This window comes from Panthera onca, chromosome A1 (genome assembly GCF_046562875.1).
Source record: "Panthera onca isolate mPanOnc1 chromosome A1, mPanOnc1 haplotype 2, whole genome shotgun sequence".
Classification (NCBI taxonomy): Eukaryota; Metazoa; Chordata; class Mammalia; order Carnivora; family Felidae; genus Panthera; species Panthera onca.
Window position 1 is genome coordinate 151671154 of NC_138339.1, and position 16269 is coordinate 151687422.

General features: G+C 59.0%; 1 protein-coding gene across 36 annotated transcripts in view; it reads left to right on the top strand.

Moving 5' to 3' along the window:
* The window catches only part of OBSCN (obscurin, cytoskeletal calmodulin and titin-interacting RhoGEF), a 164997-nt gene that overhangs the window by 80579 nt on the left and 68149 nt on the right, over positions 1 to 16269 (top strand). For 27 of the 36 annotated variants that reach the window (XM_078452398.2, XM_081790323.1, XM_081790259.1 and 24 more), the window contains 15 exons: positions 95 to 361; positions 724 to 990; positions 1094 to 1360; positions 3518 to 3790; positions 4389 to 4655; positions 4799 to 5065; positions 5947 to 6219; positions 6533 to 6799; positions 7546 to 7812; positions 7900 to 8163; positions 8483 to 8746; positions 11119 to 11382; positions 11724 to 11987; positions 14912 to 15175; positions 15710 to 15973. In XM_078452398.2, coding sequence (XP_078308524.2) covers positions 95 to 361; positions 724 to 990; positions 1094 to 1360; positions 3518 to 3790; positions 4389 to 4655; positions 4799 to 5065; positions 5947 to 6219; positions 6533 to 6799; positions 7546 to 7812; positions 7900 to 8163; positions 8483 to 8746; positions 11119 to 11382; positions 11724 to 11987; positions 14912 to 15175; positions 15710 to 15973 — 3999 coding nt within the window. The remainder of the gene's footprint in view (positions 1 to 94; positions 362 to 723; positions 991 to 1093; positions 1361 to 3517; positions 3791 to 4388; positions 4656 to 4798; positions 5066 to 5946; positions 6220 to 6532; positions 6800 to 7545; positions 7813 to 7899; positions 8164 to 8482; positions 8747 to 11118; positions 11383 to 11723; positions 11988 to 14911; positions 15176 to 15709; positions 15974 to 16269) is intronic. The other 9 variants (XM_081790351.1, XM_081790370.1, XM_081790408.1 and 6 more) reach the window with 5 other exon arrangements.

Sequence of the window (16269 nt, forward strand, 5' to 3'; positions counted from 1 at the left end):
TGGCAGGTCTGGTGGCAGACCTGGCACAGGGTGGGTTCTGGGACCCCGCAGTCCCTCCGCTGACGCAGCGCTGCCCTCTCCCCTCCCGCGGCAGACATCCCCATGGTGCTCACACGGCCCCTGGAGCCCAAGGCGGGGCGCGAGCTGCAGTCGGTGGTCCTGTCCTGCGACTTCAAGCCGGCCCCCAAGGCCGTGCAGTGGTACAAGGAGGACACGCCCCTGGCGCCCTCCGACAAGTTCAAGATGAGGCTGGAGGGCCACATGGCGGAGCTGCGCGTCCTCCGGCTCACGCCGGCGGACGCCGGCGTCTACCGGTGCCAGGCCGGCAGCGCCCAGAGCAGCGCTGAGGTCACGGTGGAAGGTAGCCAGGGCGCACGGGGTCGCCCCGTGCCAGGGCGAGGGTCTCCGCCTGGGGGATGTGTTCCCGGGGTAGAGGGGGGAGGGGCGGGGAGAGGGTCCCCGGAGGGGAGGGTCTGGGGGGGAGGGTCCCCAAGGAGGAGGGTCAGGGATGTGGGGAGGGTCCTTGCCGTGGGGCGGGGGCTCCGGAGGGGGAGGGTGGGGGGGGAGCATCCTCAGGGGGTAGGGTTGGGGGGGGGAGGGTCCTCGCCGGGGAAGGGGAGGAGCGTCCCTAGGGGGGAGGGTCTGGGAGAGGAGGCGAGGAACCCCTCTCCCCCGGGGGAAGGGTCTCCTGCGGCGGTGCTGAGTGGCTCTGTGCTCTGGCAGCGCGCGAGGTTACAGTGACGCAGCCGATGCAGGACGCAGAAGCCACGGAGGAGGGCCGCGCCTGCTTCTCGTGTGAGCTGTCCCATGAGGACGAGGAGGTCGAGTGGTCGCTCAACGGCACACCTCTGTACAACGACAGCTTCCACGAGATCTCCCACGAAGGCCGTCGCCACACGCTGGTGCTGAAGCGGGTTCGGCGGGCCGACGCCGGCCTTGTGCGCGCCTGCTCCCCCAAGGTGTCGGTCACTGCCCGCCTGGAGGTCAAAGGTGAGGCGTCGCTGTGGGTCCTTGGGGTCCTCCCAGCGCGGGGCGCCGGGGTCCTTGCAGGCCGAAGGTGGCGCTCGCTCACCTGCCCACGACCTCCCCGCAGCAAAGCCGGTGGTGTTCCTGAAAGCGCTGGACGATGTGTCCGCGGAGGAGCGGGGCACGCTGGCCCTGCAGTGCGAGATCTCAGACCCCCAGGCCCGCGTGGTGTGGCGCAAGGACGGGGTGGAGCTGGTCCCTAGTGACAAGTACGACTTCCTGCACACCGCGGGCACGCGCGGGCTCGTGGTGCACGACCTGAGCTGGGAAGACACCGGCCTCTACACTTGCAGTGTGGGCTCGGAGGAGACCAGCTCCAGAGTCAGCGTGCACGGTGCGTGGCTATGCGGGCTGGGTCCAAGGGGAGGGTCCCGGTCCTGGAGGCCGGGGCGGATGCAGGGGCGGGTCCGAGTCCAAGGGGCGGGTCCGGGTCCATGGGGCGGTCCGGGTCCAGGAGGCAGGGCCGGGTCATGGGGCGGGGCGGGTGCAGGGGTGAGGCTGGGTCCAGGGGGCGGGTCCGGGTCCTTGGTGGGGAGGCGGTCCAAGGGATGGAGGGGGCACCAGGAGGCAGGGCGGGGTCCACGGGGCGGGAGCGGGTTTAGGGGCGGGTCCGGGTCCATGGGGCGGGTCCGGGTCCATGGGGCGGGTCCGGGTCCAGGGGGCGGGTCCGGGTCCAGGAGACAGGTCCGGGCTATGGGGCGGGGGCGGGTGCAGGGGCGGGGCTGGGTCTAAGGGGCGGGGCCAGGTCCTTGGGGCGGAGCCAGGTCCAAGGGATGGAGCGGGCTCCAGGAGGCAGGGCCGGTCCATGGGGTGAGGGCGGGTGCAGGGCGAGTCCGGGTCCATGGGGCGGAGGCGGGTCCAAGGGATGGAGTAGGCACCAGGATCAGGGCCGGGTCCATGGGGCGGGGCCGGGTCCAGGGGACAGTCTGGGTTCAAGGAATGGAGCCGGGTCCAGGGACGCGTACGGGTTCATGGGGCGGAGTTGTCGCCAGGGGCGAGGCCGTCTCTAGGGGCGGGTCCGGGTCCAAGGTAGGGCCAGAGTCCATGAGGTGAGGCCGGGTCCAAGGCATGGAGTAGGCTCCAGGAAAGCTGGGTCCATGGGCGAGGCCGTCTCTAGGGGTGGGGCCATCTCAGGGGCAGGCTGGTTGCAGGAACAGGGCCGGGTCCAGGGGCGGAGCCGGGTCCAGAGGGCGGGTCTGCGTCCAGGGGCGTGTCTGGGTCCAGGGGGCAGACAGGGCTAGGTCTAGGGGTGTATCTGAGTCCAGGGGCGGAACTGTTTCTAGGGGCGGGTCCGGGTCCAGGAGCGGGTCTGGGTCCAGGGGCAGAGCCCTGTCCACTGGTGGGTCTGGGTCCAGGGGGTAGGCGGGGTCGCGTCCAGGGGCGGGGCCGGGCCCAGGGGTGGGTCTGGGTCCAGGAGGCGGGTCCGGGTCCAGGGGGCAGGCGGGGCCTGCCACTGTGGTGCCCACCCGCTCAACCGTGCCAGGAGCTGCTTTCTAGAGCCCAGGAGGTCAGGGGCAGGCTCCTAGAAGACCAGGCTTGATGGTCCCTAAGAGGCCTAGGTTGCAGACAGTGGGGCAGGGACGTTGAGAAGAAGAGCTCTCGGGGACACTGGGCTGGCCATGAGTGATAGAGTCCCAAGATGCCAGGGATTCAGTGCAGGCTAGTGACATTCAATCTGCATCAGGGGATGTGTGTGGGCAGGTGTGGGAACCACAGAGGGAGCACAGTCAAGGTCGCATTTTGGGGGTGGCTAATGGCAGAGGCCCAGATGTCAGGCATAGGATGCTCTGGAAGGACTTCCAGGCCACACGAATAGCCTGGTGAAGGTGGTTGTTGGCAGGCCACGTTTCTGGTTTATCAAGTTGCCTCAGAAAGGTTGAGCTGCACCATGGGTTACACAGCCAGCAGGGCAGCATTGCCCCCCCTTCCCCCTGGCTTGGAACACACGGTCCCTTCAGAAGTCACTGTCAGCCTAGGCCTGGCCTCCTGTGTGCACTGCTGTCCTGGCCCAGCTTCTCTGGTCCGATTCTCTCTCCTGCATGTGCATGGCAGGCTCGCTCCGCAGTCACCCTGGGATGTGTCCCTGGTGGTCTGGCCAGGGTTTGAGGTGAGACAGGGAATGGGGCAGGGAAGCATGGTGAGTTTGTTCTGGAGCTGGATGACTCCTTCATTCGGGCCTGTCCTTCACCTCCTGGAGCTTTGAGCTGGCCACCACCATGGACAGTGAATGTTCTCCGCACAGTGAGTGTTCTGTAGCAGATAGGAGGGTGGCCACGCTGGTTTACACTCACAGCTCTCTGTGATCCATACAACAGGGTTCGGCCAGCTGGAGACATTTGCTTAGCGGGGAGTGGGACTGGGGAGGGAGGGAGTGAGGTCTTGCCCCTTGTGGGGTCTGACCTGAGGCAGCAACGGGCTTGACAGTGCCAGTGTTAAGAGGCTGGTGTCCGAGGGCCTGGCCGGCATGACCACCATCTTCCGTGGCCCACAGACCTGCACGTGGGCATCACCAAGAGGCTGAAGTCGGTGGAGGTGCCGGAGGGCCAGAGCTGCACCTTCGAGTGTGTCCTGTCCCATGAGAACCCCAGCGATGTGGCCATATGGACAGTTGGCGGGAAGACAGTGGGTGGCTCTGGCCGCTTCCGGGCCACACGCCAGGGCCGCAAATACACCCTGGTTGTTCAAGATGTGGTTCCTGGAGACGCTGGGGAGGTGGTGTTCTCCGTGCGGGACCTCACCTCCAAGGCCTCCCTCATCATCAGAGGTGGGCACCGTGTGCAGGGATGGGGGCCTGTCTCCACTGGGTTGAGGGTGGAGTGGGGCCTTGGGCCAGAAATGGTGCTTCTGGGGACAGTCCCCCAGTCCCCAGGGAGCTCCCCTGTTGGAGGCCCAGAAGCACCTGCTGGGGTGCAAGGGGTGTCTGGTCATCTCAGAGAGCTCACTCTGTGGGGTGAGAGCCTCCAGTCTGTGGGCAGGAGCAGGGTTGGGGGTCTGACAGCATGGTGGCCCCTAGGGCTCACTGCTCACTGAGCTAGTGAAATCGCCATTGGCATTCCTAAGCTTGTGTACCTGGTATAAATACTGGTGCAGGTGGGTGATATTCAATTCACAGCTGGCAATGGTGGTGGCCACGCTTTGAGTCTTGGGGCTCTGAGTGATACCAAGGTGTGAGGGTCTGTGGTCTCATATCTCCCCTCCCAGGCCCCTGCCTTGTGACTGTGGGGCCTCTTGCACTCCAGACCCTGAGGACCCAGAAGGTCCTGTGGTCTCCACCTCTGTAGTGCTTGCCCTGCCCTCACCCTAAGCACGGCTGGGGTGTGGCCATGCCTCACGGGGGCTGTTCTGCTCTCTGCTCTCTTCAGAGAGGCCGGCAGGTATCACGAAGCCTCTAGAAGACCAGCAGGCTGCTCCAGGTGAGGATGTGGTGATGAGCTGTGAGCTGTCTCGGGCCGGGACCCCGGTGCGCTGGCTAAAGGACAGGAAGGCCATTCGCAAGAGTCAGAAGTATGACCTGGTCACGGAAGGCACTTGGGCCACTCTGGTGGTCCGTGCGGTGTCGCTCAAGGATTCAGGAGAATACACGTGTGAGACAGAAGCTTCCAAGAGCACAGCAAGTCTCCGTGTGGAAGGTGACCCCACAGGAGACCCTGGGATGGGTCCCCTGGCCTCTGTCCCTCCCTCCCTGCCCATGGTGGGGGCTGTTCCCTGTCCAGAGGGGCTGGCATGGGGTCTGCACAGCCCTCAACCTCCACTTCTTCCCACTGCCTCCCAGAAAAGGCCAACTGGTTTACGGAGGAGCTGACCGACCTGCACGTGGAAGAGAAGGGCACAGCCGTGTTCACGTGCAAGACAGAGCGTCCCGCAGCTGTGGTGATCTGGCGCAAGGGCCTCACAGAGCTGCATGCCTCTGGGAAGCACGCACCCAGCCAGGAGGGCCTGACCCTGAGGCTCACCATCAGCGCCTTGGAGAAGGCGGACAGCGACACCTACACCTGTGACATCAGCCAGGCCTGTTCCCAGGCCCGGCTCCTGGTGCTAGGTGGGGCCCGGTGCCATGCTGGCCGGGGGTGTGGTTGGGAGTAAGCTTTGTTCAAAGTGGGCTTGGAGGCTGTCAGGGACCAGCCTCAGTTTCCCCATCCCTGGGAGCTTGGCCCTGGGTGGTATTGTCTCTGAGGTCCTACTAAAGGGACACAGTGTGAATGAGCACGTGTCCTCATGAATTCACGCAGTTGTTTGCTCGGAACCTGTGTGCTGGAATGTGCCTGGCCCCCACATCGGGGCTCTGCAGGGAGTATGGCCTGGGGATGCCTCCAGGTGTGAGGAGTAAAAGTGTGGCAACAGCCACAACTGTTTTCACAGTCCTACTTCTTGTTTTTTTAAAAATATTTTTTAATGTTTATTCATTTTTGAGAGAGAGCGAGCGAGCATGAATGGGGTAGGGGCAGAGAGAGAGGGAGACACAGAATCCGAAACAGGCTACAGGCTCTGAGCTGTCAGCACAGACATGGGGTTTGAACCCAGGAGCTGTGAGATCATGTCCTGAGCCAAGGTTGGATGCTTAACTGACTGAGTCACCCAGGGGCCCTCCTATTTCTTCTTTTAATCCATGATTTAATTGCATTCTGTGACCTTGGGGATGGACGTAGGTAGGTGTGGAGAAGAGTTTGGGGAGAGGGGGGCTCGCTCTGACCCACCCCATGTGCTCTGAGAAGGACCCCAGAAGTGGGCTTGGGGTTCATCAGTGGAGCCAAAACTCGCACGTGTGAACAGTTGAGCTCTGATACATTTGCTGTGCTCTGGGTTTCATCATTCTGAGCCTTACTCAGTCCAGCTGTGAGCCCACCCCCAGTCTTGGGGAGTGCCCCTTTCCCTTGGCAGCTGGCTGCAAGGGACCGTGACTTGCTGGTCTGTGCCCTGCAGGCCGGAAAGTGCTCATCACGGAGGATCTGGAGGACATGGAGGTGCGTGAGGGCTCCTCGGCCACCTTCTCTTGTCGCATCTCCCCTGCCGACTACGAGCCTGTCCACTGGTTCCTGGACAAGACGCCCCTGCACCCGAATGAGCTCAATGAGATTGAGGTTCAGCCAGGTGGCTACCACGTGCTGACCCTGCGGCAGCTGGCGCTCAAGGACTCAGGCACCATCCACTTTGAGGCAGGGGACCAGCGGACCTCAGCCACCCTTCGGGTCACAGGTGGGCTGTGTGCCCAGTGCCGGCATGGGGCCTGGTCCATAAGGCTGAGGGTGCAGCCTTGTAGAAGGCAGATCTTGGCTGTGTGCAGAGCATGGTCCTGGGGCTCACAGACAAGGTGCCCGGCCCACAGATCCTGGGGAGGTGGGGCTCTTTGAAGGTGATTGCGGCATGTGGTATGCAGAGCTGATCCCTCAGTCTCCAAAGTGTGGGCTGGGCCATGCCAGGCCTGCTCTGTATCCCCGGCAGCCCGTTTGTGACCCCAGCCTCATGGGGCAGGGGCCCACACGTCCTGAGTTTTCCTCTGCACCTCCAGAAAAGCCAAGTGTCTTCTCCCGGGAGCTCACGGATGCCACGGTCACAGAGGGGGAGGATCTGACCTTAGTCTGTGAGACTACCGCCCCAGACAGCCCCGTGTGCTGGACCAAGGATGGAAAGACCCTGCGGCCATCAGCCCGGTGCCAGCTGAGCCAGGAGGGCCACCGGGCCCAGCTGGTCATCAAGGGCACCACTGTGCAGGACGGTGGGCGCTACAAGTGTGAGGCCGGGGGCTCCTGGAGCAGCTCCATTGTCAGGGTCCACGGTGAGTTCCTGGGCTCATGTCCTACTCTCTGTGCATGTCCAGGTGTCTGCTGCTTTGGTAGAGTTGACCATCTTCCACCTGTGTCTCCTGACCAGCAGTGTCTGACTTGCTTCATTCCTATGTCTTGTTTTCTGACATCTCTGTGTCCCCTCCTCCTGGCTTGGTTCATCTCCAAGTGTCTCAGCATAGGCCACATGACAAATACCATGGATCCACAGACCAGCTAAACCATGGGCATTTACTGTGTCCCAGTCCTGGAGGGGAAAGTCTGAGATGCAGGTGTGGGCGGGGCTGTTTCCCCACTGAGGCCTCTCTCCTTGGCTTGCACACACCGCCCCCTGCCTATGTCCTGGCTTTGTTCTCTGTCTGTGTCCTCAGCTCCTATGTGATAGCTCAGATACGTGGGATTCGGCCCATCCCAATGACCTCAGGTTACCGAAATCACCTCTGTAAAGACTCCATCTCCAAACACAGTCACATCCTGAGGTTCTGGGGGTTGGGGCTCCAGCATATGAATCGGGGTGGGGGACACAGTTCTCTTCCCAACTGTTTGCCCCCGCCTCCCCCCCCCCCCCCGCCGGAGGACAGAGTTTTGGAGTTCGCTGCCTGTAACCCCCAGTGTAGAAAGGGTGAGGTGGGCCTGCCTGAGCCCTCTGGCTGCTGTGTCCTCAGCTGTCCCCAACCCCAGGGGCCCTCAGCTGGGGTGCAGGATGGAGGGGTCGAGCCAAGCCTGTGCCTGCTTGCAGCACGGCCGGTGCGGTTCCGTGAGGGGCTGAAGGACCTGGAGGTGCCGGAGGGTGGAGCTGCCACACTGCGCTGTGTGCTGTCATCCATGGCTGCGCCTGTGGAGTGGCGCCGTGGAGATGAGGTTCTGCGGCCCGGAGGCAAGTACAGCCTGCGTCAGGAGGGCGCAGTACTGGAGCTGGTGGTCCGGGACCTGCGGCCCCAGGACACCGGGCAGTACTCCTGCCACTTCGGGGACCAGATGACCTTGGCCATGCTCACAGTGAAGGGTAAGCATCCGTGCCTGCCTTGCCCACATGCTCCTTTCATCCCTGTGGGAGGTCAAAGGTGACATTCCCTGTTGGGCCCTGTTGTAGCCCTGCCTGCTGAGTTCATAGGGAGACTGAGAAGCAAGGAGGCTTCAGAAGGGGCCACAGCCACGCTGCGCTGTGAGCTGAGCAAGGAGGCTCCCGTGGAGTGGAGGAAGGGGTCTGAGACCCTGAGAGCCGGGGACAGAGTCAGCCTGAGGCAGGACGGGACCATGTGTGAGCTGGAGATCCGTGGCCTGGCCGTGGCAGATGCTGGGGAGTACTCGTGTGTGTGTGGGCAGGAGAGGACTTCAGCCATGATGACTGTCAGGGGTAAAGACCACGTGTGGCCAAGCAGTCGTGATTTGGTGTCCAGTTGACTTTGTGATGTCCATCTGCTCTCATTCCATGTTCATGTTCTTTCTCTCCCACATTCTCTGGTGTCACCCTCCACCCATTACTCTGTGGAATCTCTCCCCTTCCTGGGCTGTTGTATGAACTGTGAGAAGCCAATATCCCAGCTACTTACCACTCCTTGCTCACTGCTGGTCCTGTTGTTCTGTAGAAGTCTGTCTTGTCATCTGTCCCGTCATGTACCACCACCCCCCAAAATCTCCAGAGAGTCTGATCTTCTATGTCTGACTCTTCCCAGCCCTGCCTGCTGAGTTCATAGGGAGACTGAGAAGCAAGGATGCCACGGAAGGGGCCACAGCCTCTCTGCACTGTGAGCTGAGCAAGGAGGCCCCTGTGGAGTGGAGGAAAGGGTCTGAGACCCTTAGAGCTGGGGGCAGAGTCAGCCTGAGACAGGATGGGACCATGTGTGAGCTGGAGATCTGTGACCTGGCTGTGGTGGACGCTGGGGAATACTCATGTGTGTGCGGGCAGGAGAGGACGTCGGCCACACTGACTGTCAGGGGTGAGGACTTTGTGTGGTCATGTGGAGCAGTGTCTCCATGTCTCAAAAAGCTGTGTCATGTCCTTTTGTTCTGCCCTGGTTGCCATAGGGTCCTTCTGCCTCTCTGCCTCTGTCTCCTGCATCCTGCAGCATGAGTCTCTAGCATCTGCTTGTGTGAGGCTCATCCTAAATAAACTGCAGAGAATAAGGTTCTTTCTGCCCTCAGGGGGTTACATCTCAGGGAGAAATGGGGGGCATCCTACACTACAACTGAGGATTACAGACTTCATGAGCTCTCTGGAGGGAACGTGCCACGGAGGAGCTAGGAACTAGATCGAAGCTTGGCACTCAACGCAGCGATACTGAGAGGCTGACTGAGGAGGGAGCCAGGAAACACATGCAGGGACATGGAAGAGCTGTGTGGGGGGGGTGAAGTGTGGATGTGGAGGGTGGATGGAGGCAAGGTCAAGGTGTGCAGAGTGAGGTGGGGTGAGGTGAGATGAGTTGGGTTTGGAGGTAAGATGTGGTGAGGTAGATGTAGACTATGAGGTGAATCATGTGAGGTGGGTGTGGAGGGTGAGTGAGGTGAGTTTATGTAGAAAGTGTGTGAAGTGAAGTGAGGCTAGATTGGGTGTGTAGCGTGAGTTGAGGGGAGGTCTGTGTGTGTGGGGGTGAGTTGAGTTGAGGTGACATGAAGTCTGGGTGTAGATACAGAGATAAAGTGAAGTGAGGTGATAGGTGTGGAAGTGAGATTAGATGGGTGTTGAGGTAAGGTGGATGGATGGGTGTGAAGGTGAAGGGTGTTGAGGTGAGGTGAATGAGAAAAATGAGGTGAGGTGAGGTGATTGTAGAAGTGAGGTGGTGTGGAGGTGGGGTGAGATGGATGAGGTGAGGTGATGTGAGGTAAGGTAGATCAAGAAGGTGAGGTAGGTGTGGACATGAGGTGAGGCAGGTGTGGGGGTGAGGTGGGTGAGGAAGGTGAATTGAGGTGGATGAGGTCAGGTGAGGTGGATATGGGGGTGAGGTGGGTGAGTGTGGAAAGTGAGATGAGGTGGGTGAGGAAGGTGAGGTGGGTGTGGAGAGGTGAAGTGGATATGGAGGTGAGGTAAGGTGGGTGTGGAGATGAGGTGACATGGATGAGGTAAGGTGATGTGAAGTTAGGTGGTCAGGAAGGTGAGGTGGGTGTGGACAGGTGAGGCAGGTATGGAGGTGAGGTGAGGCAGGTGTGGAGGTGACAGTGGGTATGGATGGAATGTGGTGGGTGATAGAGGGGAAGGTCATGTGTGCCATGCCCAGGGAGGCAGGGGGACATCCATGTGGAGGTGGGGTCCAGGTCTGATGCTGACAGGTGGGTAGGTATGCTCACAGCATTGGCAGGAGGTCTTTTGGGAGTGGGGCATCTCAGACATGGTGGGATTCAGGATGCAGGGCAGGACAGGAGGGCTGGTCCAGGGGTTAGGGATGACAGGCCCTGTGAGGGGCAGGTGGGAGTCCCTATGCAGTGGAGCTGCCTGCCATGGGTCATCCTGCCTGCTGTCCCTGAGGCCCTGCCTCCAAAAGGCAGCTGTGTTGCCAGGTTGATATCTGTGGCCATTTCTCATTTGCTCTCTGTGCGTCTGTCTGCTCCTCTCAGGCCTGAAAACCCCTACACCAAGGTCCTGGGGCCTGAGCAGGCTCTGGGAGGAACTTGTGCAGTGGTGCGAGGGGCCCGAGACCCTTGGGAATAGGGGCTCAGTACAGGCCCTGCCATGGTGTGGCTGGTGGCTCCCTGATGGGACCAGGGTTCTCAGGGGCCCTTATGGGGGCCTGGTCACTTCCTGCAGGGAAACAGATGAGACAAGGTAGGATGAGGCCACTCCCCACATCCCGAGGGTATCCTAGGAGCACCCGGGCCCCTATGGTGCTTGAACTGTGTGGACGAACATAGCATCTTTGCCATAGGAGCACTGGGTGACCTCATGGAGCATGGGTGCCCTCTAGTCTGGGAGCAGCTGTCAGAGGCTGCGGCCATGATGTGGTCCAAGCAGGGCAGCCTGGGGTATGCGAGGTGGATGAGGGACCTGGGACCTTGAATCTAGCATCAGGTACAGTCTGAGACAGGATTGACCATGGAAGATGCTGGCAGATGTCCCCGTTGGCCACTATGTCTATCTGTTCTGTGGGCACTATGACCATTCCCATGCATGTGTCCATGTCCTGAGGTCCACTGTGGATGCCAGCTCCTCTGTCTCCCTGCTGCCCAGCCCCCACACACTGTGATCCACCCATGTGTCCATGTGTCCATTCTTTGATTTCCTATTTGATCCAGGGTGCATTTCATTGTTGAGTGTCCACATCCTGACTTCTTAAGTTACTTGGTCTGATGCTCTCTGTGTCACCTTGTTCCTCCCCAGCCCTGCCCGCCAAGTTCACAAAGAGCCTGAGGAAGGAAGAGGCCACAGAAGGGGCCACAGCAAAGCTGCGCTGTGAGTTAAGCAAGGTGGCCCCCGTGGAGTGGAAGAAGGGGTCTGAGACCCTCAGAGCTGGGGACAGAGTCAGCCTGAGGCAGGACAAGACCGTGTGTGAGCTGGAGATCCGTGGCCTGACCATGGAGGATGCTGGGGAGTACTCGTGTGTGTGTGGGCAGGAGAGGACATTGGCCACACTGACTGTCAGAGGTAAAGATTGCATGTAGTCATGTGGCCCTGTGGCTTGGTGTCTGCACACTGTGACTATGTCACCATCTTCTCCCTGTCAGACTCCGTGGGCATCTGTGCCTCTCCAGCTGTGTCCTCCTGGGGACTCTAGCCTTCATCTCCCCATCCAGTATTTGTCCTGATGTTTGTGTCTGGGCTTGTGTCTGTCTTTCCTGGGTCATTTGCCTCCTATCCACCCTGTGCTCCGTTCACTCATTCATGCTGTGGTCCTGGGCAGTTTGTGTGGTGCTTGTGGGTGTCTTGTCCTGGACATAGAGTCCCTGAGACAGTCTGGAGTCCTCCTGATCCTTGGCTCTCCCCAGCCCTGCCCGCCAAGTTCACAAAGAGCCTGAGGAAGGAAGAGGCCACAGAAGGGGCCACGGCCACTCTGCACTGTGAGCTGAGCAAGGAGGCCCCTGTGGAGTGGAGGAAGGGGCCCAAGACCCTCAGAGCTGGGGACAGAATCAGCTTGAGGCAGGACGGGACCATGTGTGAGCTGGAGATCCGTGGCCTGACCATGGATGATGCTGGGGAGTACTCATGTGTGTGTGAGCAGGAGAGGACATCAGCCACACTGACCGTCAGAGGTAAAGACTGTGTGTGGCCATCTGAGTGACTTCCCCCTGCCTCTTGGTCTTTGCTCCCCTGTGTCTCTCAATGTTGCTGTCTCTCCAGGACCACACAATAGCCATGTGGAGCATCCCACAGTCTCACACTAAGAACACACTGGTCAGTCCTGTCCAGGCCCCGGGGTGGATGGTACAGGGACCCCCAGGCAAACATGTACAGATGGGCATCACAGTCCAGCAGAATGGCCCGGGGCTCCTGGCCTGTGATTGGGCTGTGGATGGGCACGCATCCTGGGCCCAGCTGTGGGGCTGGGAGCATGTCACACACATGACGGATGTGTGAAGGAGGACTGAGGGCAGCATTGGGGTGTTCAGGGATAAGGTGGCCAGACAGGCCAGGCCCTCCTTTGTCTGGTGACAGGGTTTGATTGCCCTCTGAAGGGCTCTGTCCCACTTGGCTTGGGCTGCAGGACAAACACTGTCACGGGTCCCACACTCGTAGTGGCTGGAAGTCTGAATCCAGGTGTTGGGACCCAGCAGCATCCGTCCTTAGAGTGTACACATTGTCTCCTCCCATGTCCTCACGTGGCTGTCCCTTTATTTGTGTCCTGATCCCCTCTTGTTAGGATGCCAGCATGATTAGATAATGACCCGCCCAGTGACTTTCTTTACCCTAATTACCCCTCTGAAAGGTAATCATATTTCCATATGTGCTCATATTCTGAGGTCTCAGGGGCACAACTCCAGGATACAATTTGCTGGTGGGACAAGTCTGTGCGTGACACTCTGCCCTCTTACATCCCTGGAAATGCATGTCCTTCCCACGTGCAGCATATGCACACCCTGTCCCCAAGGCTCCAAAGCCTTACCTGAGTCCAGTGTCACCACAGAATCCAGAGTGTGATGGAAGCATGTGCACCAGGTTTGGGTGACACTCAAGGTGGCTTCCTCTCAGCTGTGAACCTGCGAGGTCAGACTGCACACCTCCCAAACGCAGCCGCAGAACATGTACCAGATACGCATTCCTGTTCTGAAGGGGAGAAACGGAAATGAGGGAAGAGGTCCCTGGTCCCTGGAGGCACGACACTGGGCAGGAAAGACTCCTGGATTTTAAGGCTGGACAAGGAGCCTCTGGCTCAATGCTCTGTCCTCTGGGCCCACAAGTGGTGCCGTGGGCCATGGGTAGATGTGGCCTGGCCTGTGGATTCCATGCTGTGGCAGCCCTGCAGCCTCTGAATTTCACTTGCTTTCCTCCTTTGCTCTTCTTGACGAGTGATACGTGTCCACAGCTGGGCAGCTCCATGGGTGCATCCCATAGGACCCCTGGAAGTCTGATGGTTTCCTCCATTTCAGCCTTCGCCTCTCTGATTCAGGCGTGGCTGTAGCATTTCTGCATGCTCTCCAAAACTTTGTTGGTCTCCCATGCAGCTCTCAGGAGTGTGGCTCATCAGACCAGCCTTCCGCACACCCTGCCTGGGCAACCCCATCTCTGTTCCCGGCTTCTGCCCTGCTCTTACCTGTGTTTCACCACAAGGAGTGAGAAGAAATCAGGCTGCTCCCTCAACTCTCTTCTTGGAGATCTCTCAGCTAACCAGTGCAAGTTCACTGCTCACAAGGCCCACCTTCCACAGATTCTGGGCAGAATTCATCCACCCAGAGACTGGGCAGAATTCATCCAGGTTCCTTGCTACTTCCTACAGATACTACTTTTCCTGCAAGTGTCCAGTCAGCTGTTTCTCATTGCTGATTTGGGCCTCACCAGAAGTGCCGTAATGCCTATACTGACCCCTGCTCCCATGATCTACTCCAGGCAATCTAGATCTATTCAGCTGTCTGTCAAAACCCAGCCTTCACTCAACATCAGTTCCAAAGCTGGTTCTAGAACTTGAGGTCTTTGTTATGGCAGGAACTGCTCCTGCTATCAAAACAGGCATGACTGAGATATAGAGAAGTGGCCTTGACATTGAAAACGTGTAGTCTCCCAGTCCTGGAGGCTGGAGTCTGGGATCCAGTCAGGACAGGGCTGGTTCCTCCAGAGTCCTCTCATTGGCTTGCAGATGACTGCCTTCTCATGTCCTGTGTCTTCACGTAGCTGTCCCTCTGTGTGTGTGTGTGTGTGTGTGTGTGTGTCCCAATGTCCTCTTCTGATAGGGATCCAGTCATATAAGATCAGGGCCCACCCTAGTGACCCCCTTTTACCTTAACCACCTCTTTAAAGACTCCATCTCCAGCCCTGTTCTGAGGCCCCCTGGGGCCTTGACATGAATTTGGGGTATGGAGGTCACCCCACAACATGGTGTGACTAGGGTGGACACTGGTCACCTGTAACTTTTGGACCTAATTGTGCCTACAGTTGGAATTCAGGTGACAAGGGCCCAGGGGGGTGGTTAAAAGGCCATGGCTGCATCCATCATAGTCTTGGAAATCTGAGCAGGAGAGTGAGTGTCTGGTGGAGTCTGGACAAGAACATGTGAGGTGGAGCAGAGAGGGCCTAGTGTGGGTGGGGATAGTGTGCAATGAGCCCAGGTGTGGGCAGCAAGAGATGGATGCCCTGCTTTGGCTGGGAAACATGGGGTGAGAAGCAGCAGTGGAGCAGTGAATGTCATGGCCACGAGGTGCCTCATGGGCATTCTTCCATGAAAGAGCCATAATGTCATGTGTGAGTGGGAGGAGCCTGGCTTCAAGCTCAGTGCAGGTGAGGCCAGAGCTGGGCTAGTACGAAAGGTCGGGGTATGAGGATATTGAGAAGATATGACACCTGGAAAGAGGCAGTCCCTGGGTAAAATGCCCCTCAGGGCAAGATGCCAGAGGCCATTGCAGTCGAACATGAGCTGATCTGCCTGTCCTCCTCCATACTTCTGCTTTGTTGATCCTGAATGTTCACGTCATGCCCCAAATCCTCCAGAGGGATTGATGACTTCTATCCATCTGACCCTCCACAGCACTGCCTGCTCAGTTCATCCAAAATCTGAAGACCCAGGAAGCCATGGAAGGGGACACAGCCACACTGAACTGTGAGCTGAGCAAGGCAGCCCCTGTGCAGTGGAGGAAGGGGTCCAAGACCCTCAGAGCTGGAGACAGAGTGAGCCTGAGGCAGGATGGGACCATGTGTGAGCTGAAGATCTGTGGCCTGGCCATGGCAGATGCTGGAGAGTACTCATGCATGTGTGGGCAGGAGAGGACGTCGGCCATGCTGACCATCAGGGGTAAAGACCACATGCAGCCAAGCAGAGCTGTGATCTGGTGTCCAGTTGACTTCATGACATCCATCTGCACTCATTCTGTTTTCACGTTCTTTCTCTCTCACATTCTCTGGTGTCACCTCCCTTGTTACTCCATCGAATCTCTCCCCTTCCTGGGCTTTTGTGTGAACCACCGGAAGACAGCATCCCAGTCACTTACCCACTCCTTGGTCACTGCTGGTCCTGTTGTCCCATGGGACTCTGTCTTGTCCTCTGTGCTATTGTGTCCGGCCCTCACCAATCCTCTGTCCTGTGTCTGACTCGCCAGCTGTGCTAGCCAGAATCATACACATTATGAAGCTTGAGGAGCAACCAAAGAGGCCATGGCCATACTGTGCACAGGACAGCCTGAGGGAAACCACAACCCACAGTGTGTGCTCAACACACTTAGCACATGGCCTGTGTCCATTTCTTTGTCTTTTCTGTGTTGCTTGTGTCCTGTCTCGTCCATGTGCTCAGAGATCGTGACTGTGTCTGTGTCTTTCTGACCATCCCCAGCTGTGCCCGCCAAGTTCACAAAGAGCCTGAGAAAGGAAGAGGTCACAGAAGGGGCCACAGCAAAGCTACACTGTGAATTAAGCAAGGCATCCGCTGTGGAGTGGAGGAAGGGGTCCGCGACCCTCAGAGCTGGGGACAGAGTCAGCCTGAGGCAGGACGGAAACATGTGTGAGCTGGAGATCCGTGGTCTGGCCATGGAGGATGCTGGGGAGTACTCATGTGTGTGCGGGCAGGAGAGGACATCGGCCATGCTGACTGTCAGGGGTAAAGATCATGTGTGGCCACGTGGGCCAGTGTCTTGGTGTCTGCATGTTGTCCATTATCACCACCTTCTCCCTGTCAGACTGTGGGCATCTGTGTGTCTCCAGCTGTGTCCCCCTGGGAACTCCAAGCCTCCATCTCCTTGTCAAGTATTTGTTCTGGTATCTGTGTCCAGGCTTGTGTTTGCCTCTCCTGGACTGTTTCCTCACCCACTCTGTGCTCCATTCACTCATTCGTGTTGTGTCCCTGGGCAGTTTGTGTGGTGCTTGTGGGTGTCTTGTCCTGGACATAGAGTCCCC